The sequence below is a fragment of the Dipodomys merriami genome, unplaced genomic scaffold (genome assembly GCF_024711535.1).
Source record: "Dipodomys merriami isolate MVZ:Mamm:240054 unplaced genomic scaffold, mDipMer1.0.p SCAF_25, whole genome shotgun sequence".
NCBI classification, from domain to species: domain Eukaryota; kingdom Metazoa; phylum Chordata; class Mammalia; order Rodentia; family Heteromyidae; genus Dipodomys; species Dipodomys merriami.
Window position 1 is genome coordinate 14121630 of NW_027203937.1, and position 27925 is coordinate 14149554.

The 27925-nt window shown below is 39.0% G+C and overlaps 1 protein-coding gene and 1 pseudogene across 4 annotated transcripts in view; one reads left to right on the plus strand and one right to left on the minus strand.

Annotated features, from left to right (window-relative positions):
- Positions 1 to 324: 324 nt before the first annotated feature.
- The window catches only part of Gdpd4 (glycerophosphodiester phosphodiesterase domain containing 4), a 119142-nt gene continuing 91541 nt past the window's right edge, over positions 325 to 27925 (plus strand). For 2 of the 4 annotated variants that reach the window (XM_070034945.1, XM_070034947.1), the window contains exons 1-2: positions 326 to 565; positions 19310 to 19518. In XM_070034945.1, the coding sequence (XP_069891046.1) occupies positions 19324 to 19518 (195 nt within the window). In that variant the 5' untranslated portion in view covers positions 326 to 565; positions 19310 to 19323. Of the gene's footprint in view, positions 641 to 19309; positions 19519 to 27925 lie in introns of all 4 variants that reach the window. The other 2 variants (XM_070034948.1, XM_070034946.1) reach the window with 2 other exon arrangements.
- LOC138836537 (acidic leucine-rich nuclear phosphoprotein 32 family member E pseudogene) lies at positions 23936 to 27151 on the minus strand (annotated as a pseudogene).

The following is a 27925-nucleotide window of genomic DNA, read 5'->3' on the forward strand; positions in this document are numbered from 1 at the left end:
AATAACAAAAACAAAGCTTATACTTAATTTATTTTTACATAAACCAAAACAGACTACATCAGCTATGCTTAGAACTTATTCAGGGATCTGAGGCCCTGGGTACTCTCCTGAGCACCATTAACCCTACCAACTGTGGGGCTCTGTGCCTAGGCTGAGGTCTGGGTTCAGTCCATGCTTGATCTGAGACAACTTCCATTGTGACCACATGTGGTCACACCCACATTTGTCTGTTTTTATTTCCCTGTCTGGCCAAGCCCATAGTATGCAGAGCCACACCCACACAATGCCCCGCCCCGCCCACATCATGTTGGGCCACACCCACACCATGTCCAGGCCACGCCCAGACACTGGCTGCAGGACTTCAGCCCTGAGCACGCCAACTCTGAGATGCTGGTCTTCTCAGATGTGAACCCCACATTTGTGTATGGGACTGTGAAGTCGCCATAAGAAAGGCGTCGGTGCCCCTCCTCAACCGTACCGGAAACAGGAAGTTGCGTTGGAATTACTAAACCCACACAGCTAAGCCTGTGGCACGCTGACACAAGACCCTCAACGACGACTTCTGGTGAGTCTTGCTGTGTAAACTCCACAGATCGCTGTGTGAACCCCACAGCTCGAGGGGTGGAGGGCTTCTATCCAGGTAGGGCTGGCCTGCAGCCTGAGGGAGGTTGGGGGACTTCCTGGGTGCCCTCCTAACGCAAAGGATCTGTCCTCAAGTCCCTGCAGGTGTGAAGGCTTCCACTTCCCTTGGTGTGGCCTTTATGGCGCCTCTTGGACTTTACCCAGCCAGGTGAAACATGGTGTCCTGTATTGAGCTTTTGGGAGAGAGCGTCAGGGGTTCCATTTTGGGTGTGTTAATTTTGAGGTGTCTATGAGAAATCCAAGCGGAGATTTCAGTAGGCGGTTGGATGTATGAGTGGGAAAATGAGAGCTGTGGAAGGAAACAATTTATTGATCTCCTCTTACATGTAGGTTTTTTGTTTGTCTTGTCGGTTGTGGGGCTTGAACTCTGGGCCTGGGCGCTGTCCCTCAGCTCTTTAGCTCAAGGCTAGCACTCTACCACTTGAGCCACAGCACCACTTCTGGCTTTTTTTTTTTTTTTTTTTTTTGCTTATGTGGTGCTGAGGAATCGAATCCAGGGCCTCAGGCATGCAAGGCAAGCGCTCTACCACTGAGCCACCTTACCAGCCTCTTTTACAATTTTTATCTTGCTTTCTTTTGTATTTTTTTATTTTACTTTCCTTCACTAGCTTTTTTTTGTTTGAGGGGGGATTGAACATAAGACCTTGTGCTCATTAGGCACAAGGTGCTCTACCACTTGAGCTATGCCTTTAGCTCTTTTTATCCAGGGTTCCTGTACACCACTACATTTAATTCTTGTCTAAACAGGGTCTTACTTTTTGCCCACTGTGATACCCTCATCATTTCCCCTTGACCCCACCCCACCTTTTTCAACTACTCAATTCCTGGTGTTTCATTTTTCTCAACTTTTATTTTGGCTTACTAAGAAATTATATTCTCTCTCTCTCTCTCTATATATATATGTATATACATATATATACACAGACACACAATACACATATATGTATACTATATATATCTTCCTTGGATTTACTGCATTTCAGTTAATACATTTGTATTCAATCACATACTAACCAACTTATTTACTTATGAGTTTGTAAACTAAATCTAGCTTCCACATATAAGGAAAAACATGGATCCTTTGTCTCTTTGTACCTGACTTACCTCACTTAACATAATTTTTTCCAAGTCTTTCCATTTCTTTACAATATTCTTTCTAATGGATAAGTAAAATTTTCTGTGTATGTATGTATAAAATTTTCTTGATCCATTTGTCCATTTAGGGGCATCTGGGCTGCTTCAATACCTTGGCTATGGTTAATAGTGCTACAAGAAACATGGTTGTGCTGGTGGCTTTAATATATCCTGGTTTGTAATCTTTTGGGTAAATGCCCAGGAGTGAAATTGCTGGGCCATAGGGTAGTTCTATGTTTAGTTTTTTGAGAAACCTCCACACTGCTTTCACCCGAGTGGTTAAACCAAAAGTATATTAGACTTCCCGGTTGATTTCTAGTCAGTATATGTAATTGTTAGTTTTTTTGATAATGGCCATTCTAGCTGGGGTGAGGTGGAATCTCAATGTTATTTTGACTTACATTCCCTTTATGGGCAGAGATATTAAGCATTTCTTCATGTATCTATTGACCATTACTACTAATTCAGAGAAGACTGTCATTAGTCTATAAATTGGGTTGTTGGTTATGGGGAGTTTAATTTCTTTTCAGTTCTCTATGTATTCTGGATATTAAGCCATTGTCTGTGTGGCAGACAAAAACATGCTCCCATTACGTAGGCTGTCTTTTTAGCTTGTTGGCTATATTCTTTGCCATGCAGAACTTTTTTGGGTTGATGTAGTCCCATTTATTCAATCTTTCTTTGATTAGCTGTGTTTCTGGTTCTTTAATCAGAAAGTTTCTACCTGTGCTCAGGAACCCACTCTCTTCTATAATAGTTTCATGGTTTCAGGTCTTATATTGAGTCTTCTTTAAAAAGTAATTTACTTTATTGTTATTTTAGAGGTGATATACATTGAGGTTACATTTCCATGTCAGGTAGTAAGTACATTTCCTTTCACACAGTGTCATCTCTTCCCTCTACATTGAGTTCTTTAATTCAGTTTTAGTTGATACTGGTGGAAGGTGATATATAAAGATCTGGTTTCAGTTTTCTGCACATGGACGTCCAGTTTTGCTAGTACCATTTGTTGAAGAGACTGTCTTCCAGCCTATGTTTTTGGCTTTCTTATAAAATATTAAATGACTGTAGGTCTGTGGGTTTATTTTGGGGTCTTCTTTTCTGTCAGTTGGTCTTCAGGCCTGCTTTTGTGCCATTCCAAGCTGTTTTCATTACTATGGCTCTGTGATAGAGTTTGAAGTTTGGCATTATTATTCCTCCAGCAATATTCTGTCTGTTAAGGATTGCTTTTGCTGTTTGGGGTCTTATGTTGTTCTATATGAACTTTTGGATTGCTTTTTCTATCTCATTGAAGAATGATGTTGGGATTTTGATGGGTATTGCATTGAATTTGTAGGTTGCTTTGAGCAGTATTACCATTTTCATGATGTTAATTCTTCTAATCCAGAAGCATGGAGGGTCTTTCCATTTTCTTTAAGTCTTCTTTAAATTCCTTCTTTAATTTTTTAAAGTTTTCAATGTAGGAGTCCTTCACATCTTTGGTTAAGTTAGTTCTTCAGGTTTTTTTCTAGGTTACTGCAAATGGAGCTTTCCTGATTCCAATTTCAATCTTCTTGTTAGTGTACAGAAAAACAACTGATTTTTGTAGGTTGATTTTTGTACCCTGCTACTTTACTGAAGTTTTGCATAAGCTCCAGTAGCTTGAGGAAGGAGTCAGTAGGGTGCTTTAAGTGCAAGATCACATTAAATGTAAAAAGGATAGTTTTACTTCTTCCTTCCCTATTTGGATGCTCTTTATATTTATCTCTTGCAACATTGCTCTTGCTAGGAATTCCAGTACTATATTGAAGAGCAGTGGAGAGTATGAACATCCTTGTCTCATTCTAGGGAATGGTTTTAGTTTTTCATCATTAAGTATAATGTTGGCCGTAGGTTTGTCATATACAGTCTTTATTACATTGAGGAATGTTCCATGTACTCCTAGCTTCTCCAGACTTTTTATCATAAAGGTCACTGGATCTTGCCAAAAGCCTTTTCTGCATCTATTGAGAAAATCATGTGGGTTTTTTACCTTACTTATGTTGATGTGTTGCATTATATTTATTGATTTACATGTATTGAACAAGCTTTGCATCCCTGGTATGAATCATGTTTGATTGTAGTGTATGATTTTTTTTGTTACTTATTGAATTCGGTTAGCCAGAATCATATTGAGAAGTTTTACATCTATGTTCCTCAAAAGATTGGTCTATAGTTCTTTCCTTTATGGGTCCCTATCTGATTTGGGGATGCATGTAATGCTGGCTTCAAAGAATGTATTTGGTAGTGATTCTTCCCTTTCTATTTTATTTTTATTTTTATTTATTTATTTTTGTCAGTTGTGGGGCCTGAACTCTGGGCCTGGGTGCTCAGCTCTTCAGCTCAAGGCTAGTGCTCTAACACTTGAGCCACAGTTGCATTTCTGGCTTTTTCTGTGTATGTAGTGCTGAGGAATCGAACACAGGGCCTCATGCATGCTAAGCAAGCACTCTACCACTGAGCCACATTCCCAGCCCCTTCCCATTCTATTTTATTGAAGAGTTTGAGGAGTACTGGTGTTCACCTTTGCAGGCCTTACAGAATTTGGCTGTAAATCCATTAGGTCCTGGGTTTTTCTTGGATGGGAGATTTTTATTGCCCTTTCAACTTCATTGCATTGTTATGGGTTTATTTAATTGGTTTATATCTTCTTGGCTTAGTTTAGATATATTGATGGTCTCAGGAATGCATGCATTTCTGTCAGATTCTTCAATTTATTGGCATAAAAGTTTGCAAAGTATTTATTCCCTTATTCCGATTTTGCTTGTTTCTGTTGTAATGTTCCCAGTGTGCTCTAATTTTATTTGGGTGATTTATCTTCTTAGGTTTGCTAAAATCCTGTCCATTTTGTTAATTTTTTTCAAAGAACCAACATTTTGTTTTGTTGATTATTCACATTTTTTTCAGTCTCTAATTCACTTATTTCTCTCTAATTTTATTATTTCTTTAAATCTTCTGGTGTGGGGTTTGGCTTGTTCATTTTTCTAAGAGCCTGAGGCACATCAGAGTATTGATTTGAGATTTTGTCTAATTGATGTAGGCCCTCATAACTATAAACTTTCTTCTTTGTACTGCTTTTGTTGTGTCCTGTAGGAGCTAGTATTTTGTGTATTCATTTATACTGAATTCCAGAGATGTTTAAACTTCCCTTCTCTCTTTTATGACCCATTGATCATTCAGCAATGTATTACACAGCTTCCATGAATTTGAGTACTTTCTGTGATGGCCATTATTGTTGAGCGCTAATGTTATTCTGTTGTGGTCTGACAGGATATAAGGAGGAGTTTGACTTTCTTGAATTTACAGAAATTTGTTTTGTGACCTAGAATATGGTCTATTTTAGGGACTGTTCGGCTGCTGAGAAGAACTTATATTGTGATGCTGCTGGTTGAAAGATGTCTATTAGCTATTGCTGGCCAATGCAGCTATTTAGTTTTGAAGATTCTTTGATGAAGCTTTGCCTGGTTGATTTATCCAGAGGTGTAAATGATGTGTTAAAGTCACCAATGATCAATGTGTTTGGATCTCTGTGTTTTTCAATCAAGTAGTATTTGTTTGATAAAAGTGGGAACTCCAGTATTTGGTGCATACTGTGAATTGTTATATTCTCCTGATGGAGAGTTGCCTTTATTTATATGTAGTGTCCTTCTTTGTCTCTTTTTACTAATTTGAAGTCTGTTTTATCTGAAGATAGTATTGCTACTCCAGTCTGTTTATGAGGGTAATTTGCTTGAAAAACTTTGTTCCAGCCTTTTACCATAAGTACGTATTTATTTTTGTCAGTTAAATGTGTCTCCTGGAGGCAGAGGATGGATGGGTCATGCCTTTTGATCCAACCAGCCAACCTATGTGCTGTGATTGGAGAACGGAGCCCATTAATATTAAGTGTTGGTACTGAGAGTTATACGATAGGGCCTGTCATGTTAACCTTCGCTTTTTTTTTTTTTTTTGTCGGTCATGGGACTTGAACTCTGGGCCTGGGCGCTGTCCCTCAGCTCTTCAGCTCAAGGCGAGCGCTCTACCACTTGAGCTACAGTGCCACTTCCGGTTTTCTGGTGGTTTATTGGAGATAGGAGTCTCACGGTCTCTCCTGCCCGGGCTGGCTTTGAACCGCGATCCTCAGATCTCAGCCTCCTGAGTAGCTAGGATTACAGGCGTGAGCCACCAGCGCCCGGCTTAACCTTCCCTTTTTAGGGGTTGTGTCTTTTACTATATCTATTTGCTCATCTCGTAGGGTCTATTTGCTCTATTTTGTGTTCCTGCTGCTGTGCTGTTTGTAGGACATCTTTGAGCATCCTCTGTAATGCTGGTTTGGTGGTGGTAAATTGTTTTAGTTTATCATGGAATGTTTTTATTTGCCCTTCAGTTATAAATGGAAGCTTGGGTGAATACAGTATTTTGGGTTGATATTTGTTTACATTAAATGCTTGGTAAACATCCTGCCAAACCCTCCTTGCTTTTTGGGTTTCAGTTGAGAAATCTGCAATTATTCTGACTGGTTTTCCTTTATAGGTAGTCAGTCGTTCCTGTCTCACAGCTTTGAGTATTCTCTCCTAGTTTTCTACTGAACTAGTTGAGATCACAATGTGACAGTGGGAGGTTCTTTTCTGGTCTGGTCTGTTGGGTGTTCCAATCTAGATAGGTTTTCTTTTTGAATGTTTGAGAAATTATCTGTCATAATTCTGTTAAATATATTTCTTATACCCTTAGTTGTCTGCTCTTCTCCTTCCTCAATACTTATCACCACAAATTAGTTTGTTTGTTTTTTTTTTCTGGTTGAGGTCTGTTGCTTGAATTTTTTTGGTATGGTTACCTCCTCTCTATTGTATCTATTCTTTCTTCAAACCCTAAGGCTATCTTCCAAGTCATCTCTTCTACTAGAGAGGTTTTCTACTTTGTTATTTTTATTTCTCTATCTTCATTTTGGTTATTTTGGGGGTTTCTACTAAAGTCTTTTTTAAGATCTTAAGTTGGCTTCTTCATTGATTTATCTGTGCCTTCTTGCATCTCTTTCAAATGAGTAGCTGTTTTTCTTTTTTAAAAATTTATTTTCTTGTAAAGATGCTGTACAGAGAGGTTACAGTTACATCAGTAAGGTAATGAGTACATTTCTTGTCACGTATTGTTACCCCTCCTTTGTTTTTCTCCCACTACCTCTCCCTTCTCCCTTCCCCCCAAAGTTGTAAGGTTCATTTCCAACATAGTGTCTTGTGAGTATCATTGTTGCAATGGGGCATCCTGTGTCCTGGTTTCAGCAGTTTATTCCCTTCCCCTCCCCAAATTAGATAAATGTATATACAAGGTGCAAGGTACCAAAATCAAATACAGTGACCACAGGGATATACCATAGAGGGAAGAACATACAAAAGAAACAAAATAAAAGTCATTAAAAACAACAACATGGGCTGGGAAGGTGGCTCAGTGGTAGAGCGCTTGCCTTGCATGCATGAGGCCCTGGGTTCGATTCCTCAGCACCACATAAGCAAAAAGAAAAAAGCCGGAAGTGGTGCTGTGGCTCAACTGGTAGAGTGTTAGCCTTGAGCTGAAGAGCTGAGGGATAGTGCCCAGGCCCAGAGTTCAGGCCCCACGACTGGACCCAAAAATAAATAATTAATTAAACAACAGCACAAAAGATAAAAAACAACAAAAAAAACCAACAAAGAAAAACCTCTTGTGTTCCATATCTTGGGGTTCATTTCACTTAGCATCATCTTATATGGTCATATGTACATAGCTTTTGAGCTTTTCTGCTCATCTGATAAGATTATCTTAGACATATATTAATAATAATTGGACTCATTTGCCAACTTTTTGGGTTCTCTATGAATTCTTCCATTAATTCTTTGATTAATCTTGTTATGTTAAGAAATGTCTTGTATAGGTTTTTTTATTTTTTCATTGATCATTTTAATCAGTAGGTCTTTTAGCTCTATTTGTGAAATTTCTAGATCATTATCTTTCAGATCTACTGAATGGTTGATATAAAGGTTTTTGTTTTGTGTGTGTGTGAGCTAGTTCTGGGGCTTGAACTCAGGCCCTTGCACTCTTTCTTGGCTTTTTTACTCAAGGTTGGCACTCTACCACTTAAGCCACAACTCTACTTGGGCATTTTGCTGTTTAATTGGTGATAAGAATCCCTTGGCTGGCTTTGTACCTCAATCATCAGCCAACTGAGTAACTAGGATGACAATTATTAGACACAAGCATTCACATTGGTTTTATAATTTATCTTATTAATTAATTTATTTATAGACAGCATCTGAGAGCCTAGGCTGGTCTCAAACCTGTTATCCTTCTGCTTGGATTAAAAGAATGTGCCACCATGCCCACTTCAAGTTTATTTTTTGTAAAAAGTATAGAATTGTGAATTGAATGTATTTATTTACAGATGATTATTTTAAATAAAAACTATTTTTTCTTCACTTAATGATACCTTTGTCAATAGTTTATCCTTTTGCCACTTCTCTAATGTCTTGATTTTAGAGCTTTGTGTTGGATCCTAGGAATCCACTGTTTTTCAGAATTGTTCTGCTGTTACATTTACTTTTTTCCTGGGAATTTGTATCTACAACTCAATCAATTATCTGTTGAAAATATCCAGAAAAAAATGTGTCTGTAGTGAACATGTACATATTTTTGTCTTGTAGCAACTATTACATGTAGCAACTATTACTGTGACATTCATAATGTGTTAGGTATTACAATAACCTAGAGGTGGTTGAAAGTATTCCCAGTGAGGTGTGGAGGATATATGCCAGGGGTGGAACAATTTGGATATTTATCAAATCATTAGTAGACTATACATAATTAGACATGCAGGGAGACCAGCCATAGAGAAAGACAGCATCTGTCCCTTTGTGAACCACAGGATTTGTCAGGCCAGACATTCTTTACACCAGATGTGAAATCCTATATCACTGTATTTTTACTTATTTTTGTTATAACTATTGTGCTGGGCTCTAATCTAGAAATTGTACATACTGGATTTAAGGAATTTGGGTCTTATGTTAAAAGATGGGCATAAGTTCAGGTGGGGTGGCTCATGCCTATAATCCTAGCTACTCAGGAGGCTGAGATCTGAGGATCTCAGTTCAAAGCCAACCCAGGCAGGAAAGTCCATGAGACTCTTTTCTCCAGTTAATAAGTGAAAAGCTGAAGTAGAGGTCCAGTGTAAAGCAAAGAGATATAAAGCCTATTAAGAAACTAAGATGACACTTGATTGAAAATGATTAGCCTCTGTAGGGTTCAGACTTCTTTTTTTTTTTGGGTCCGGTCGTGGGGCCTGAACTCTGGGCCTGGGCGCTGTCCCTCAGCTCTTCAGCTCAAGTCTAGCGCTCTACCACTTGAGCCACAGCACCACTTCCGGCTTTTTTCTTTTTGCTTATGTGGTGCTGAGGAATCGCACCCAGGGCCTCAGGCATGCAAGGCAAGCGCTCTACCACTGAGCCACCTTCCCAGCCCCAAGGGTTCAGACTTCTTAACGTGGGATTTAGTGTGGTGTGGAAGGTGTTTGTTTTGTTTTGTTTTTTGTTTTTCTGAAGCAAAGTTTTGTTATGTTGCCTAGGCTGGGCTTGAATTTACAAATCTCCTACTTCAGCCTCCCAAGTAGCTGTGAATACAGGCATGCACCGGTGCCTATCTAAAACTTGTGCTGGCTTTGTTTCCTTTTTTTTAACTTTTAAAGTTATTAAGTAGGTGTACAAACAGGTTATTCCATTAAGTCAGGTTGTGAGTACAATACTTCTTGACCTCTTCTGTCAGTCTCCCCACTTTCCTCCTCTCATCCCTATCAAGTTACATAATTCAGTTTTTATGTAATGTATATTGAATATAATGACAACATTTGCTTACCCTTCCTCCCTTCATTCCTGTTCTTCCTCTTGGTCTCCCTGCAAAAAAACTTGTTGCTTCCTAGTATTCATTTTGATAAACAGTATGTTAATTGTTCAGAGGAGTTATGCCTTTGGATTTCTCCCCTACGTACACTATCCTTTAATTTGTTTTGTATGCATGCATTAAACTCTGTATATGTTATCATGTATGCTTATATTTTAGACCTAGCTGTCTACATATGAAATAGGTGCCATTTGGCTCTCTGAGCCTGCCTGACTTCACTTACTGTGATTTGTTCTAGGTCCATCCATTTTCCTTCAAATGATATAATGTTATTATTCTAATGGATGAGCAAAATTCTATTGTATATATGTCCCATATTTTCTTGCTCCACTCTTTTGTTTTAGGGTATCTGAGCTGGTTCTACAACTTAGCTATTGTGAGTAGTCAGCAGTGAACATGGCTGTGCAAGTGTCTTTACCATATCCTGACTTGTGATGCTCTGGCTGGATGCCTAAGTCTAGTATGGCTGGATTGTATGTTTAGTTTTTTTTTTTTAAAGGAATCTTAAAACTTCATTCCAGAGTGATTGTACTAGTTTACATTCCCCAGTATCATAGGGTTCCTTTCCCCCAACATTGATGCCAATCTTACTGGGGTGAGACGGAATCTAAATGTTGTGTTGATTTTCATTTCCTTTGGGGGGGGGGGGTCTTGAGAATTTTCTCATGTGTTTACTGTCCATTCTTCTTCTTCTTTTTTTTTTTTTTTTTTTTTTTTTTTTTTGCTGGTCATGGGGCCTGAACTCTGGGCCTGGGTGCTGTCCCTCAGCTCTTCAGCTCAAGGCCAGCACCCTACCACTTGAGCCACAGCACCACTTCCAGCTTTTTCTGCTTATGTGGTGCTAAAGAATCGAACCCAGGGCCTCATGCATTCAAGGCAAGCACTCTACCACTGAGCTACCTTCCCAGCCTGTCCATTCTTTTAAGAAGTCTCTATTTAGCTCCTTTTCCCATTTAGTGATTGGGTTATTCATTGGTTGGGTTTGTTTCTTGAGCAGTTTGAGTATTTTGTGTATTAGGCCCTTTTCAATGTATACAGTCTGTTGGCTGTCTTTTTATCTTAATAACCATGTTCTTTGCTATGCAGAAACTTTTTAATTTGATACAATCCCATTTGTCAAGTCTCTTTCCTATTTGCTGATACCCTGGAACTCTCTTCAGAAAATTTCTGCCTATTCCAATAAGTTTCTCCTACTCTTTATATTAGTTTCAATGGTTCAGGTATGACTTTGAGGTCTTTAGTACATTTTGAATTGATAACACAAGGTGACCGACAAGAATCCAATTTCAGTCTTCTACATGTGGATGTCCAGTTTTCCCACCACCATCTGTTAAAGAGACTGTCGTCTTTCTAACATATATTTCTCTTATCAAATATTAGTAAGTATTTTAATAAGTGTATGACTATTTCTGGGTCTTCTAGTCTATTCCATTGGTCTTCAGCCCTGCTTTTATGCCAGTACCAAGCTGTTTTTGTTAGTGAATTGTGATGCATCTGTTATTGCCTTTTTTGTCCAGCTGTTCTTTTACTATTTGGGTGTCTTGTGGTTCCTAAGAACTTTTTCTCTACTTCAGTGAAGAATGACACTGCGATTTTGATGGATATTGCACTGAATTTGTAAATTGCCTTTGGCTGCATGCCATTTTCCTGATAGGAATTCTTTTGATCCATTAAGAGAAGTCTTTGCATTGCCTGGTGTCTTTTTAGTTGTTTTCTTCAGAATATTATAGTTTTCCCTTCCTTGGTTAGGTTTATTCCTAATTTTTCTCTTGGAGGCTATTACAAATGAAATTCTTTTTCTGATCCCCCCTCTGTCTGCACATGGTTGGTATACAGAAAAGCTACTGATTTTTTGTGGGTTAATCGTGAATCCTGTACTTTGCCAAAGTTATTGACCAGCTCCAGAAGAGTCTTTAGGGTTCTTTAGATATAGGATTATGTCATCTGCAAACAGGGATAGTTTGATTTCTTTCCATATTTGGATCCCTTTATGTCTTTCTCTTGTCTTATTGTTCTGATTAGGAATTCTAGTATTATGTTAAAAAGGAATAAAAAGAGTAGATATTCTTGCCTTGTTTCTGATTTTGGAGGAAATGGTTTTAGTTTTTCACCATTTAGTATATTGGCTGTTGGTCTGTCATATATAGCATTTATTATGTTGAATTATGTTCCTTCTATTCCTGGCTTCTCCAGAATTTTAAGAACAGATGTTGGATTTTGTTAAAGGATTTTTCGGCTATTGAGATGAACATGTGATTCTTGTCTTTAGTTCTGTTAATGTGGTATATTATCTTTATTGATTTATGTATATTAAACCAGCCTTGCATCTCTGGGACAAAACCCACTGGATCATAATTTTTCTGATTAACTGTTGAATTATGTTGGCAAGTATTTTATTAAGGAGCTTTGCATCTATGTTCATCAGAGACATTGGTCCATAGTTCTCTTCTTTCATTGGGTCCCTACCTTGTTTTATGTAATGCTTTCTTCATAAAATGTTTGGCAGTGATCCATTTCTATTTCATGAAAAAGTTTGAATACTATTGGTGTTAGTTCATCTTTAAAGGTCTTGTAGAATTCAGTTGTGAATTCATTGGGATCTGGGCTTTTCCTTGTTGTAAGACTATTACTTCCTCCATCTCATTGCTCGTTATGGGTCCATTTACATGGTTTGTTTGGAGATAGAGTTTCATGGATTTTCCTGCCCAGACTTGACTTTGAACTGGGATCCTCAGATATCAGACTCTTTGAGTAGCTAGGATTACAGGCATGAACCACCAGCACCTGGAGGACTCCTCATTCTTTATACAGCATATAATAATAATAATAAGCTGTTACAAACTTTGTTTTGTACTTTATTGTGCAATTTTTTTCTCCTATGTAACTATATGTTGGTACTTATTATATAACCTCCTCCTCTTTTTTTGCGGGGGTGGGGGGAGTGTTTGGTATTGAGATTGAACTTGGGACTCACGCTCTATTTAGATTTGCTTACTCAGACAAGCTCAAGTCAAGCATTTTTTGCTGGTTAATCAAAGACAGTCATTTGGACTTTTATCCATAGGCTGTTTTCAAACTGTAATCATTCAAGTCTTAGGTGGCCCTCCTTTTGTCTTTCCTCTTCTTGTTCTTTCTATCATCATGAGCTTCTATAAATGAAGATTCTACATATGAGAAAAATATGTGGTATTTAGCATTTTGCGCTTGGCTTATTTATCTTAAAACAATGTCCTCTAAGAACTCACATGTTACTGAAATTGAGAGGATTCTATTCTTTTGGATGGCTGAATAATGTTTCATTGTGTACACAGTCCATTCTAGTTGTTATGTAAGTATGCATTTATGGATACATATAACTGATACATGTATATAATATATAATGATCAAATAAGGGTAATTAGCATTTATTTTTTCTTTCTTTTTTTGGGGGGGGGTCTGGTTGTGGGGCCTGAACTCTGGGCCTGGGTGCTGACCCTCAGCTCTTCAGCTCAAGGCTAGTGCTCTACCACTTGAGCCACAGCGTCACTTCCGGCTTTTTTTCTTTTTGCTTATGTGGTACTGGGGAATCGAACCCAGGGCCTCATGCATGCAAGACAAGTGCTCTACCACTGAGCCACCTTCCCAGCCCATATTTTTTTTTTTTATTTTTGTCAGTTATGGGGCTTGAACTGAGAACCTGGGTGCTGTCCCTGAGCTTTTTTGATCAAGGCTAGTACTCTACCACTTTGAGCCACAGCTCCACTTCCAGTTTTCTAGTGGTTGATTGGAGATAAGAATCTCAGAGACTTTCCTGCCTGGCTAGTTTGATCCTCAGATCTTAGCCTCCTGAGTAGCTAGGACACAGGCATGAGCCACCTATTACCAGCCAAGTAATTAGCATTTCTATCTCAGACATTTATCATTGTATGTGGTAGGAACTTTTGGACACGTCTAGTGATTTTTTTAATAATTCATAAATTCTTGTATACAATAGTTATGCTGTGTCATAGAAGATTAGAAGTAGTTCTTCCTATCTAACCATACTCTGTATATCACATTAGTTGATGGACACCTCAGGTTATTCCATTACTTGGCTTTTGCGAATAGTTTTCAATAAACACGATGTTTAAATATGATGCTTAAATTTGTGGGTGTGTGCATGTGGCCAGTAGTAAGATAGCTGGATCATAACAGTAATTCTACTTTTTAATTTTTTGACAAATCTCGGCAATGTTTTTCTACAGTGGCTGTATTATGTTTTCACCCTACACTCAGCATTTGTTTTTGTTTGATTAATTTTTGTTTTTTGTCGGTCATGGGGGCTTGAACTCTGGGCCTGAGCACTGTCCCTCAGCTCTTCAGCTTAAGGCGAGCACTCTACCACTTGAGCCACAGCACCACTTCTGGTTTTCTGGTAGTTTATTGGAGATGAGAGTTTTACAGCCTTTCCTGCCTGAGCTGGCTTTGAGCTGCAATCCTTAGATCTCAGCCTCCTGAGTAGCTGGGATTACAAGCGTGAGCCACTGGTGCTCAGCTGTCTTTTTTATTATGGTCTACCTTACTTTGTGTGTATGTATGAGACACATACCAGTTTTAGAGTTAGAAATCAGTGACTGGGGGGGCTGGGAAAGTGGCTCAGTGGTAGAGCGCTTGCCTTGCATGCCTGAGGCCCTGGGTTTGATTCCTCAGCACCACATAAACAAAAAGAAAAAAGCCGGAAGTGGCACTGTGGCTCAAGTGGTAGAGCGCTAGCTTTGAGCTGAAGAGCTGAGGGACAGCGCCCAGGCCCAGAGTTCAGGCCCCACAACCCAACCCAAAAACAAAACAAAAGAAAAAGAAATCAGTGACTGGGTGCTGTCCCTTAGCTTTCTCACTCAAGGCTGGCTTTCTACTACTTGAGCCACAGCTCCAGTTCTGGCTTTTTGGTATTTTGATTTTCTTCCAGTCCTAGGGCTTTAACTTGGCTTGAGTTCTCTCCCTGAGCATCTTTACTCAAAGCTAGTGCTCTACCACTTGAGCTATAGCTCCATTTCTGTCTTTTTTGGAAGTTAATTGGAGATGAGTTTCACAGATTTTCCTGTCCAAACTGACCCCGAACCATGATCCTGAGTTTCAGCCTTTTGAATAACTAGGATTACAGGTGTGAGCCACCAATGCCTGGGCTGATTATGGTCTTTCTAACAGATGACATCATATTCCATTGTGGTTTTTTAATTTATATCTCCATGATTATATATTGAACATTGTTATATATAGTTTGCTATTTGTATATTTTCTCTTGAGAAGGGTCTATTCTGATTCCTTGCCCACTTTTATTTTTGTTGTTGAGATATTGTGGATATAATCTCTTACTTGATGAAGTGTTTGCCAAGGTTTTCTATGATTCCTTAGATTATCTTTCCACCCTTGATCTTGTTCTTTGTTGTTAGATTTTATATTCAGTGGCTGTATTTTTGTAGCTATAATTGTAGCTACTCAGGAGGCTGAGATCTGAGGATTTTGGTTTGAGGCCAGACTCTGCAGGAAATTCTGTGAGACTTCTCTCTCCAATTAATCAGCAAAAAGCCAGAAGTGGAGCTGTGGTTCAAGTGTTAGACTTGAGCACAAAAGACCAGGTACAGTGTCTAGGCCCTGAGTTCAAGCCCTAAGACCAGCATATGTATACACACATACACAAACACATACAAAAAGTGGCTCTCATGTACATACAACTAGTTAGGCTTTTTGAAATCTAGAAATACATGCTGTTTAAAAATTGGAGTGTTTAGGTGTTTAGACTTATGTATATCTACTTGGGTTCATTTCTGCCATATTATGACTGTGTTTTGAATCCTATTTTCTCTTATACTACCTTTTTTTTTTTTTTTGCCAATCCTGGGGCTTGAACTCAGGGCCTGAGTACTGTCCCTGAGCTTCTTTTGCCCAAGGCTATCACTCTACCATTTGAGCCACAGCGCCACTTCTGACTTTTTCTGTTTATGTGGTACTGAGGAATCGAACCCAGGGCTTCATGCATGCTAGGCAAGTACTTCTCCACTAAGTCACATTCCCAGCCCTACTGCCTTCTTTTGATTGAATGATATTTATGATACCATTTCATTTGCTACATTTTTTTTGTTGGTTGTGGGGCTTGAACTCTGGGCTTAGGCGCTGTCCCTCAGCTCTTAAGCTCAAGGCAAGCGCTCTACCACTTGAGCCATAGCACCACGTCCAGTTTTCTAGTGGTTTATTGGAGATAAGCGTCTCACTGAAGGAGAGAAGGGGGGAGTGTAGTTGTGGAGATAGGAGGGAAGGGATGTTAGGGGAAAAACAAAGGAGGAAGCTACAATGCTTGATAAGAAATGTACTCATTACCTTGCTCGTGTAATTGTAACCCCTCTGTACAGTATTTTCACAATAAAAAAAACTTATTTTAAAAAAAAGTCTCACTGACTTTCCTGCTCAGACTGGCTTTTTGAACCATGATTCTCAGATCTCAGCCTCCTAAGTAACAAGGATTACAGGCATGAGCCACTGATGTCCAGCTTAAACTTTTTAAAAATTATTTTTTATTATCTTTAGTTTTACAAAGTATTTCAATTCAAGTCAGTCTGTGTGTCCAATGCATCTTGATCAATGTTGCCCCTTTTATCTTTTCCAACTCTACTCATCCCCACCTGACTCATCCCCTCAAGTTACCTAGTTTCATTTTCACATATGTACATTGACTATGACTGTATTCACCCACCTCTCCTGTCTCCATTCCTCTGCCCCTCCTTTGACCTTCCCAGCTGAATTCTACCAAATTGTTAAAGAACTGACACCAATACTCCTCAGACTTTTCCATGAAATCAAAAGGGAAGGATCACTACCAAACTCATTCTATGAAGCCAGCATTATAATCACCCCACAACTGGGCAGAGACCTAACTCAGGAAGAGAACTATAAACCAGTATCTTTGATGAATATAGAAACAAAGCTCCTTAATAAAATGCTTGCTGCCAGGTGCTGGTGGCTCATGCCTGTAATCTTAGCTACTCAGGAGGCTGAGATCTGAGGATTGAGGTGCAAAGCCAGCTCAGGCAGGAAAGTTCTTGAGACTCTTATCTCTAATTAACCACCAAAAATACGGTATGGTGCTGTGGCTCAAGTGATAGAGCACTCGCCTTGAGCTGAAGAGCTGACGGACAGCACCCATACCAAAAGTTGAAGCCCCACAATCAACAAAATAATAAAGAATAAAATAAAAATAACCAAATTCAACAACTATGATCAAGTTTGTTTTATTCCAGGGATGCAAGGTTGGTTAAATATATGTAAATAAGTATACTATAGCACACTAACTTTTAAAGTGATTTTATGAATAAAAGGAACATTATTTTTTTTTTGGGGGGTCCGGTCATGGGGCCTGAACTCTGGGCCTGGGCGCTGTCCCTCAGCTCTTCAGCTCAAGGCTAGCGCTCTACCACTTGAGCCACAGCGCCACTTCCGGCTTTTTTTCTTATGTGGTGCTGAGGAATCGAACCCAGGGCCTCGAGCATGCAAGGCAAGTGCTCTACCACTGAGCCACCCTATATCATATATTTGCAGTGTACCTTTTTCTGTATGTAAATGAATATTTCCATATGGTACCTTTTTCTTTCATACTGTGTAACATTTTTCTTTTTGTGGTGTTGGGGAACAAATCCAGGACCTTGTACAAGGTAGACAAATCCTACCTTCCCCTCTCCTTTCTTTTTGGAAGTAGGTTCTCACTATATAGTCCAGGCTGTCCTTGAACTCATGACCCTCCTAGCGTAGCCCCTCCAGAACTGGAATTATTAGCGTGTGCCACAATGCTAGACTAAATAAGCACTTTGATTTTAAAAAATTTGTTTCTTCTGAGTTTTGAATTCTAGGTCAACCAGTAATGTTTTCTTTCTGAAGTTCTTTAAAGTTGTTATGTCATTGTCTTTTAATTTTTATTGTTTCTATAAGATGTCATTCTTTTTTTGTGCTGGTCCTGGGACTTGAATTCAGTGCCTGAGTATTGTCCCTGAGCTGTTCTGCTCAAGGCTAATGCTCTACTACTTGAGCCACGGCTTTACTTCCAGCTTTTCTTGAGTAGTTTATTAGAGTTGAGAGTCTCATGGACTTCCCTTCCTGGGCTGGCTTCAAATCTCAAGCATCAATCAGATCTCAGCTTCCTTTGTAACTAGGATTACAGGTGTGAACTACCAATGCCTGGAACAAGATGTTATTCTTGTTGAAAGAATGGAGAGATTATTTGTTTCTCTGTACTTGTCCTTTTCTCTGTCCAAGGCTAAGATTTTTTTCCCTTTTTACCTGTGCTTTTTAAGCAAACTTAAATATGATACATATTATAGTTTCTTTTTTTCCCCTGCCGGTCCTGGGGCTTGATCTCAGGGCCGGAGCACTGTCCCTGAGCTTTTATTCAAAGCTAGCACTCCAACACTTGAGCCACAGTGCCACTTCTGGCCTGTTCTGTGTATGTGGTATCGAGGAATCAAACCCAGGGCTTCATGCATGCTAGGCAAGCACTCTTCCACTAAGCCACTATTTAGTTTCTTAATGTCTTTTTTCCTTGGAGTATTTTTTTTTGATGCTCAGATCTGTGGGTTTAATAGTTTTCATCAGCTCTGGAAATTTTCCAGCTGTTAAATTCTTTTTCTTCCTCTCTATTAGTAGACTCTTTGTAGTTAATCTGCTTGCAATTACTCTCCATTTTTTTCAATTTTTGAAGTTATAATCTGCTGTGTGTGTGTGTATGTGTGTATGTGAATGAATGAAAGAGAGAAGAGACAGGGACTGGGGATTTAATTTAGGGTCTTGCATTTGTAAGCCAGCCTTCTACCACATGAGCCATGCCCCACTTCTTTTGCTTTTCAGTTTGATTTTGAGGTAGGATTTCAATAACTTTTGCCTAGGCTGGTCTTGAATCATAATCCTTGTATCTCTACCTCCCAAGTAGCTAGGATTGTAAACATGTTTCACCACACCAATCCTTTTAAACCCCAAAATGTGTTGTATATTATATAATTCAATGAATTATATTTTTCATGTTTTAGAGTTAAATTTAAAACTTGGGAAAATACTTTCTTTTTTTATACTTATTTTTCTCTACTTTCTTAAACATAGAATATAGGTATATCCTTGCTTGCCGTTTTTTAATCTGAAACATTTATGATGGTTTGTTTAATCTCCACACATTCTTCTCACACTTTCATATGAATTGTGTTTCCTTGCTTTTTTTTTTATATGGCTGGTCATTTTCAGTTGGGTGCTGGCCATTGTTAATTTGACTTTGCAAGTTAACCTTTTGCTTTGTTACCAGACTTTAATAACCTTTAATGTATGCCTGATTTTTCTCTACTACTGAGGCATTGTAATTCTGAGTGTGTTGCTCAAAGTCGCGTATATTGCATGATGTTTTGCTCTAGCTGACAGCTGTTTCCAGCCAATATGCGCCTTGGATATTGTTCTGTCACCTCCTTTGTGAGGGGCTTTCACAGATGTGTACAGATAATATACAAGAGTAGCTCCGTATGTTATCATCCTTATTAGTAAGTCATCTATCACTGTATTCATCTATCTTTGTTAGAATTTTCTGTTGAAGTTGGCTTTTAGTACATTTAATTCTGGTTTTGCTCTGTTCTTTCAGCAAAAGAATGAATCATGGCTGAGGCGGCCAAGAGGACTGAGCCCAAGAGTGAGTCAGAAAGACCCATGACCAATGATCCCAACGAAACATGGATTACACGCATCTTCAATTACAGATGCTACATCACTTTCCTTACTGGCTTCTACAGTTGTGACTGGGAATACGAAGAGTGGGATAAAACGGAACTTGGATCCTGTTGCTGCTCTCGGGTACTGTTTCATAGATGTGGGGAACATGATCTGATGTGTCCATTAGATAGCTCATTAGAACCTTTGGAATGGAGGAGCCAAAAGGCTACACAATCCAGGAAAGGATTATGTCAATTCTAGAGTCAAGTTAAACTTACTGAACCAAGGACTTGCTGTTCTCATTTTCTTTAATCATTTTCTTCCTCACAATCTTCCTCCACTTTTTTCCTTTTTCTTCCTCCTTTTCCCTCTCTTCCCCATCCTCTTCTCCCAACTCGTTCCTCTCCCCTTTGTCCCCCTCTTCCTTTTCTTTCTCCCTCCTTCTTCCTTTTCCTTCTTTCCCCTAACCCTTCACCCTCCCTTTCCTACCTCCTCTTTTCCCTCCTCTTGTTCTTCTTCCTCCCTTCTTCCTTTCCCTCCTCCTCCTCTTCTTTCTTCTCATTTCCCCTCCCACCCGCCTCCCCTGTCTCTTTCTTCCTCTTCCTCCCCTCTTTTTCTTCCCTCCATTCTCCCTTCCCCTTCACACCTATCCTTTCTCCTCCTCATTTCTCTTTTTTTATGGTGGTGTGAATTGTACACATGTCTGGCAGTTATTCTACCACTGAGCTGCACCTCCAGTCCCTCACTCTAGTCTTTTCTTTTCTTTTCTTTTCTTTCTTTCTTTTCTTTCTTTTTTTCTTTTTTTCTTTCTTTCTTTCTTTCTTTCTTTCTTTCTTTCTTTCTTTCCTTTCTTTCTTCCTTTCCTTTCTTTCTTCCTTTCCTTCCTTTCTTTCCTTCCTTCCTTCCATATTTTTTCCAGTTGTGGGGCCTGAACTCTGGGCCTAGGCACTGTCCCTCAGCTCCTCAGCTCAAGGCTAGCGCTCTACCACTTGAACCACAGCACCACTTCTGTTTTTTTTCTGTTTATGTGGTACTGAGGAATTAAAGCCAGAGCCTCATGCATGTGAGGCAAGCACTCTACCACTGAGCCACCTTCCTAGCCCTATACTGTCTCTTTTATGTCAATCATTCATTTGCATTTATTGTGTGTGTGTGTGCGCCAGTCCTTAGGACCTGGGTGTTGTTCCTGAGCATTTCTGCTCAAAGTTAGCACTCTTACCACTTGAGCCACAGCTCCACGTTGGGCACTTTTGGTAATTAATTGAAGAGTCTTATGGACTTTCCTGCCCAGGCTGGCTTCAAACCGTGATCCTCAGATATCAGCTTGCTGAATAACTAGGATTATAGACATGAGCCACCATGCCTGACATTTTTATTTTGTTTTGTTTTGCTTTTAACAGTCATGGCTTTATTCAAAACACAGTTGTACAAAAGTATTCAAAATTTTAAGGAGAGATTCTTGAAGAACTTAACATTATATTCATACTATAGAAAGAACATTAAAACAGAAAATAAAAGTTCTACAAAATATAAACCCACCCTTACTTATTTGCATGAAAATACCACCCACCAGAACTAAGGAAGTCTTAAAAGTTATTTGGAGGCTCTAAGTGTAGTTTTCAAATCAAAGAACTCTAATTTTGATTGCACAATAAGATGATTGATAAGAAAGTCAATATATATATTTCACTTTAAGCATTTTACACTAACTTTCCTTTCACGCTGTCAACCAGGCATTTTTGTATGGGATTAATCTAGTATTCTTCTGACTAAAAACCTGCCCTTTCAGAAGAAATAGTGGCTCATCCAACGTACATTGAAGCAGTATCATTCTTTATTTTTCATCATATTAGATCTCATACTTACTTGCAATATTGACCACTACACTTCTGATTCTTTCCCCTAAGGACCATTTAGGATACTTGAACTAAGCGACTTTTTATCCTGGTGACTAAACTCATACATTCTTCACATTTTATAATATTATACTTAAACATTTCAATCTCCCATCTAAGAAGGCCAACGAGGTGCTTTTTTTGAAGGCATGGAGAGATGGAAGCTACCGCTGATACTTCAAAGGAAATTACAGGATGCCAGGCAATGTATGTCAGGAGTAGATGTCCTGTAAGCAGCCCCTCAGAGGGCAATACATGAATCTTTGAGGATGAAGCTTCGCTGATAACTGCATTATACTGAATATGTCAGGATAGCCAACGACAAAGAATGAAGCCAATACGAGAAAGGAGCTATTTGGACAAAAAACAGCAAGTCTATAGCAGGACTGTCCATGCTAACTGGTGAACCCTTCACACCATCATATGTTGTGGATGTCATGATGTGGTAATGAGCTGTGGTCTCTTCATGTTCTATATACCTCCTTTGTATTCCTCCCATTCTACCATCTTGGAATGAGTGTTTACTCTGTTTCCTTGTATGTTGAAAGTATATAATTTGTTTTCCTTTATATAGTACAGGATTCCACAGCTAACAAATTTCTCTGATTCTCAGTAGATCCTGTGGATGGGAACTTTTGACAATAATGAAACTACTAAGACTTGGGGGATTCATGGAAATGAACTAGATGTATTTTGTACTGTGAGATGACCAGGATCTTTGGGGGACTGTGGGAAGAATAATAGGGCTAGAATATTAAATGTTCTCCTGTGGGTTCATTTATTAAACACTTGGCTCCCCGCCAAAAATAAAATAAGGATTTTATAATTGGCAGAGTGAGCAAGTTTTAGGAATTAACACAGACATTTCAATTGATAAAATTAGGGAAAAATGTTCACTTTTGGAGAGTTCAATCTCTCCCACCAAATTTACCCGAAGTGTTTTATTTCAGCCAGTTGTGCAGCCTTTTTAGTTTTCCCCAAACTTTATAATTCTTATTTTTAAGCACTAAATTATATCTCTTAAACTAAAAAAAGGAGTGACAGCAATATTATACTCAGTGATTTGTGTCTCAGAGAGAAGCAGAACATCAGATAATTTTCTGATACTTGAAAAAATTTACAGACATGCAAAACAAAGAGAAACACATTTTAAATTGCCAAGGTTATCTTAAACATAGAGCCTCAATGATAAAAGGGAGATAGACTTGTCTACTCTCAAGTTTTAGTTAGTAGCCATATAAGGAAAGACACAATAATCACAAATATTTTTCTATTTTTAATGGGCAAATAATTTGAAAATAAATCTCAATTTTCATATCAATTTAATTTCAAATATTCCAGCTGCCTACTAAACTCAGAAAAGTTGCAGATACTTTACAAGGTCAGTTTCCAAATTATTTGGAAAACCAATTTTAAAAAAATCGACTGTCTCGGGCTGGGAAGGTAGCTCATGCATGAGGCCCTGGTTCAATTCCACATACACAGAAAAAAGCTGGAAGTGGGTGCTGTGGCTCAAGTGGTAGAGTGCTAGCCTTGAGCCAAAGAAGCTCAGGGACAGTGCCCAGGCCCTGAGCTCAAGCCCTAACTCTGGCAAAAACAAAAATAAATGCTAATGCTACTTCCTAAAGCCTCCTCTACTTTTCTTTATCTTGATACAGCATTACATGTTATCAACCAAAAAAAAATTAGCAGGAAGTTGAGGTTGTTGCATAAAACTGCATTCATAGTAGTGTATCTCAGAAAATTCCCTAATTCTCCCACTTTGTTTAAAACCCAGACAAGCCTGAAAAGGTAGTTGAGGTATAAGACTAGGGGTTTTCTGGTTAGCCACAAGTTTCTCATCTTTCTTTTGGGAAAGGAGAGGGAATGAAATTAGAAGGGAAGCTGATCATAAAGAAATGAGAGGAGACTGTTTCTAAAAGAAAATAAACCACCACTGGCATGCATGATCTACAGCCTGAAGAAAGAGCGGCCTGCATGTCTCTGGACTTAACATAAGCAATTTTTCCTTCTAAAACAAAATCTCCTCAGTTGCCATAAAACTCATCGACTATATTACTGAGTAGAACTTCCCCCATATCCATGAACTATACTGACTGCTAAATGGAGCTTTGATTCTCTCCAATTTATTCAAGTGACAAGATGGCCCCCAAATACCCAAAGCCAAAAATAGAACAGTAAAAATCACTGCCTCCAAACTAAAAATCTGAATCACCTCTTAAAAAATAATCAACTTATTAATCAAGAGGCTATTTTTCCTTTCATATTAGAGCTGACCGTAATGTTAATTAATTTATAAATAACCTTAACACCTTAATAAAGGAAATGTATCAAACTACACCTGTGTAAAATTGATCATGTTTTAATTATGGGCTAAAAACTATTTTAAGATAGTAAGCCTGAATTAGAGAAATTAATATTCCAAATAGATTGCTAGAGTATTTCACCATGGAGGGGTTGAGGGAGTTAATGACTTTTTCTTCTCTACATACAACATCATCATTAGCAAACTAGTAAATCTTAATGGGAATGATAAGGCAAAAATAGTAAAACCACACTTCTGTAAAAGTTATGGTAGGGAGAACTATCATACATGAAAAGCAATGAAGATGTGATCATTGTTACCCACCCAGGGGAGCAAGGAAATCGAATCTTAGAATGATCTAGTCATCATCTTCTCCATCATCCTCAGCATCTTGTTTTCTCTTCTCTCCATGAAGGCCTCATCTTCTTCCTCATCCTCCTCTTCCCCTTCTCCAACATAGTCATCATCATCTTCTTCATCCTGAATTTCTTCTTTCATTAAGTATGAAAGGCCCACTTCCTCTTCTCCCTCTCCCAATTCTGAATCGGCTTCATCTTCCTCCTCCTATCCAATTTCATCTTCATCCTCATCATCTTCCTCTTCTGAGTCTGTTGTTTTGTTGTCCTCCTGATCAAATCCATATATGTATGTGAATTGCTTCAGCAGCTCAAATATACTTTCTCTGTAATCGTCCCAGTTTGTAATCTACAGTTAAACAACTGAAAATGTTTCAATTTTTAAGATTTTGCAGGGCTTCCTCGGTACTGAGATCTTTGATTTTGTTTCTACTCAGCTTGAGGTAGATAAAATGTGGACATTTCTCCACCAGGACTTCTAGACCTCCAGAAATTATATTGTCACCAAGTTCCAACTTTCGAAGTTTATTCAAGCTGGGGAGCTGGGCCAGTGAATTTACTTTCACATTGGCTATACTCAGAAACTCTAGTTCTTTAAAAGTGTCATTAAGGCCTTCAATTTCTCTCCTGACATACAGGCATTTGTCAAGGACTATCTCTGTTACCTCCTCCAGGGCTCTGTTCCTTAACTCCACACTAATCCTCTTCTTCATCTTTATGTCCTGCTTTTCTGCTACTACTCTCCTCCCTTACCCCTTCCCTTTCCTATTACCCCTAAACCTAAATTTTTTTAAAAGATTTGGAAATGAATGAAAAGCAAATATAAATGCCCATAACCACCAAATAGGTGTAAAGGAGAAAAAAAGAATAGCAAATGGAGTCCAAGGAGTTAAGACCCGTAACTTGGCTGCCCCTACCTCCTTGTCCACATATCTACATATGCACACAAGCATGCATACACATTCCCACAGTCCCTTCCCCTTCAATGGCTGCTTGGAGATTCCAGACATTCACTTTTATAAATATAAAAGTGAACCTTGTCGGGGGGGAGGTTGGAGGGAGAATGAGGTTTGGCTGCAATTAGATGCTTTTGTAATCAAGAGTAGTTCTCAAGGGGAAGTGTGTTTGTGAGCATAATGGTTCTCCTCTATTATTAATAAAAGTAGTGTTTGATTTTTCTTAGTGAAGAGCTCTGATACGGCAGAGTGGTGGCCAGTGGCCTAGCTTCATGGAAGGCATTTCTTCCTTTAAGTTATTGATGGGACCTTCTGGCGAGCTATATAGTAGTATAGGTCAAATGGTGAACACACTTGAGTAAGAAAAGGACCATGCACCTTTAATTGTAAACATAGTCCATCTAGGGTTAAAGAACCTGACCTGATAGATTTCTAGTTTATTATATCTTGTGTGGGTAGCACAAGGAAGGAGGAGATAAATGGAAAGCATTCCTAGAGAAATAGGGCTCTGTGTGTGTGTGTGTGTGTGTGTGTGTGTGTGTGTGTGTGTGTGTGTGTGTGTGTGTGTGTGTGTGTGTGTGTGTGTGTGTGTGTGTGTGTGTGTGTGTGTGTGTGTGTGTGTGTGTGTGTGTGTGTAAGTTTTGTGGTACTGGGGTTTGAATTCAGGGCTTCATACTTGCTAGGCAAGCACTTTACCGTCTGAACCATGGTTCCAGCCTTTTTTTCTTTGATTACTTTTGAGAATAGGATCTTTTTGCCTGGGTCATCGTCCTTCTATTTTAGGCTTCCCATTGTTCACCACACCCAGTTTTTTCTATTGAGATTAGGATTTCTCATCTTGCCCAGGTTAGCCTCAAACCATAATCCTAACCAGTGTTGGCCTTTCAAGTAGCTGGGATCGTAGGCATAAGCCATCGCATCCAGCTTATCTCCTGTATCTTCAGGGCCCAGATATTTGATATTTATACAAATTATGGTGGGGAAGTGTTACAGGCATGGCTCCTGCTCTTTAGGAATTCCAGTTCTTCTGGGAGATAAGTACACAAATCTTAATAAAGCAAGAGAGATTAAGTAATTGTGTGTGTGTGTGTGTGTGTGTGTGTGTGTGTGTGTGTGTGTGTGTGTGTGTATGCACGCACGCACGCGTGCGTACTCATACAAGAGCACATCCAGGGAAGGGCCAAAGATAGAAGGTGGAAAGGGACTGGGGATTGAAAATTAGGAAGTTAGCCAGACATTGTGGCTAATGTTTCTAGTGGGGATCAGGAGGATAATTCAAGGTCAAAATTCAAGAGATCCTATCTCAACCAGGTAAAAGCTAGGTATGGTGGTGCTTATTTGTCACCTAAATAATGTCAGGAATTATAAATAGAATCACAGTTTAGCTTAAGCATAAACATGAGACTCCATCTAAAAAAATAATAAAAGCACAAAGGGCTCTAGGGGTTGAGCACTAACTCAAATGCATGGCCTGAATTCAGCCACACCAACCAAAAACAAATGGAAGTGGCAAAGAAATGGTATTGTAGGAGAAGTCAAAGGACACAGTGATCTTGGAAGTTTATAGGTTTCTTTTAGATAGACCAGAAATGAATGAAGAAGTGATAGGAAATAAAGCTTAGAATGAGTTCTGACCCATATGCTATGTGGTTTTAAAACTTTGTCCCCTGCCTTAGAAGGAAATAAAGAATCCTACAGAGGGTGGTAGTTTACTTTCAGTTTTTCAGAATGCCCTTTCTATAGAAGCAGAGGGATGTGGATATACCTGAAGGTTTTAACCTGGAGATGTGGTTTGAGCTGTTCTGGAATAATGATTTGACTCTGGGGGACTGTTAGAAAGGCCCAGACTAATGTAGGAATTCTGTGCCTTCAAAGAGAAAATAGTAGCAATATTGTAAATAAAACCTGTTAGAGTACTTGGGAGCTATAAACAAGGACATAGAGAAAAAAATAAAGGTAAATTGTAGAAAAGGGTGACATTAGAGGTGGGGTGGTATAATGGAAAAGATTTCTTTACAACATGCTGTTTGACCAGTTTCCTAAATGAAGAGATCAAAGCCAGCCTTGCATCCATCTGGGGCAAAAATAAGTACTAGCCTCTTCAGATGGGAATACATTTAGTGTTGTAGGAACAGAAAGGTGGTCAGCATAGCTGACATCTGGAAAGGGAGTTGGAGAATAGAATGGGGTGAAGGGGTGCTGGGCTCGGCTGACCCAGTTGGACCTGTGACCCATGGAGGGCAGTGTGGACCTGTGACCCATGGAGGGCAGTGTGGATGACAAGCACTGGATGGGTTTTAAGCAGGGAAGGGACATTATCTGATATGTTTTAAATATAATTATTATTAAGGTTTGGTACAGAGGGGTTACCATTTCCTAAGTCAGGCAATGAGTACAATTTCTGGTTTTGGACAATGTCACCCATTTCTTGCTTTCCCCCCGTTTTCCCCTCCCATTCCTGCTCACAAATTACATAGATTATTTCCCACATAGTATATGCTGAATGGCATAATTGCATTTGTTTACCCTTCCAACCTCCCTTTCTGCTCCCCCAAAAGAAAAAACCCAAAGCAAAAACAAACACCACCACCACCAATAACAACAACAACAACAAAGCCCATGTTTCCATTTGCTAGAGTTTGATCAACAGTATTTTAAATGTTCAGAGAAGTTACACCTTTGGGTTCCTCCCCTAAGTATCCTTCTCTAATCTGTGTGTGACTGTCTGGAGTCCTATATAGGCTATGATGGCCAATTGTATTTTAGATATAGCTAAACATATGAGAGAAAGCATGTATCATTTGTGTCTCAGAGCTTGGCTTACCTCATTTAATTTGATTTTTTTCTAGGTCCATCCATTTGATAAATAAGTTTTTTTTTTAAATAAGTTTTTTTATTGTGAAAATACTGTACAGAGGGGTTACAATCACATGAGCAAGGTAATGAGTACATTTCTCATCAAGCATTATTGCCTCCTAATTTGCTTTTCCCATACCATCTCTTTCCTCCCATCTCCACAACTACACTCCCAAGCAG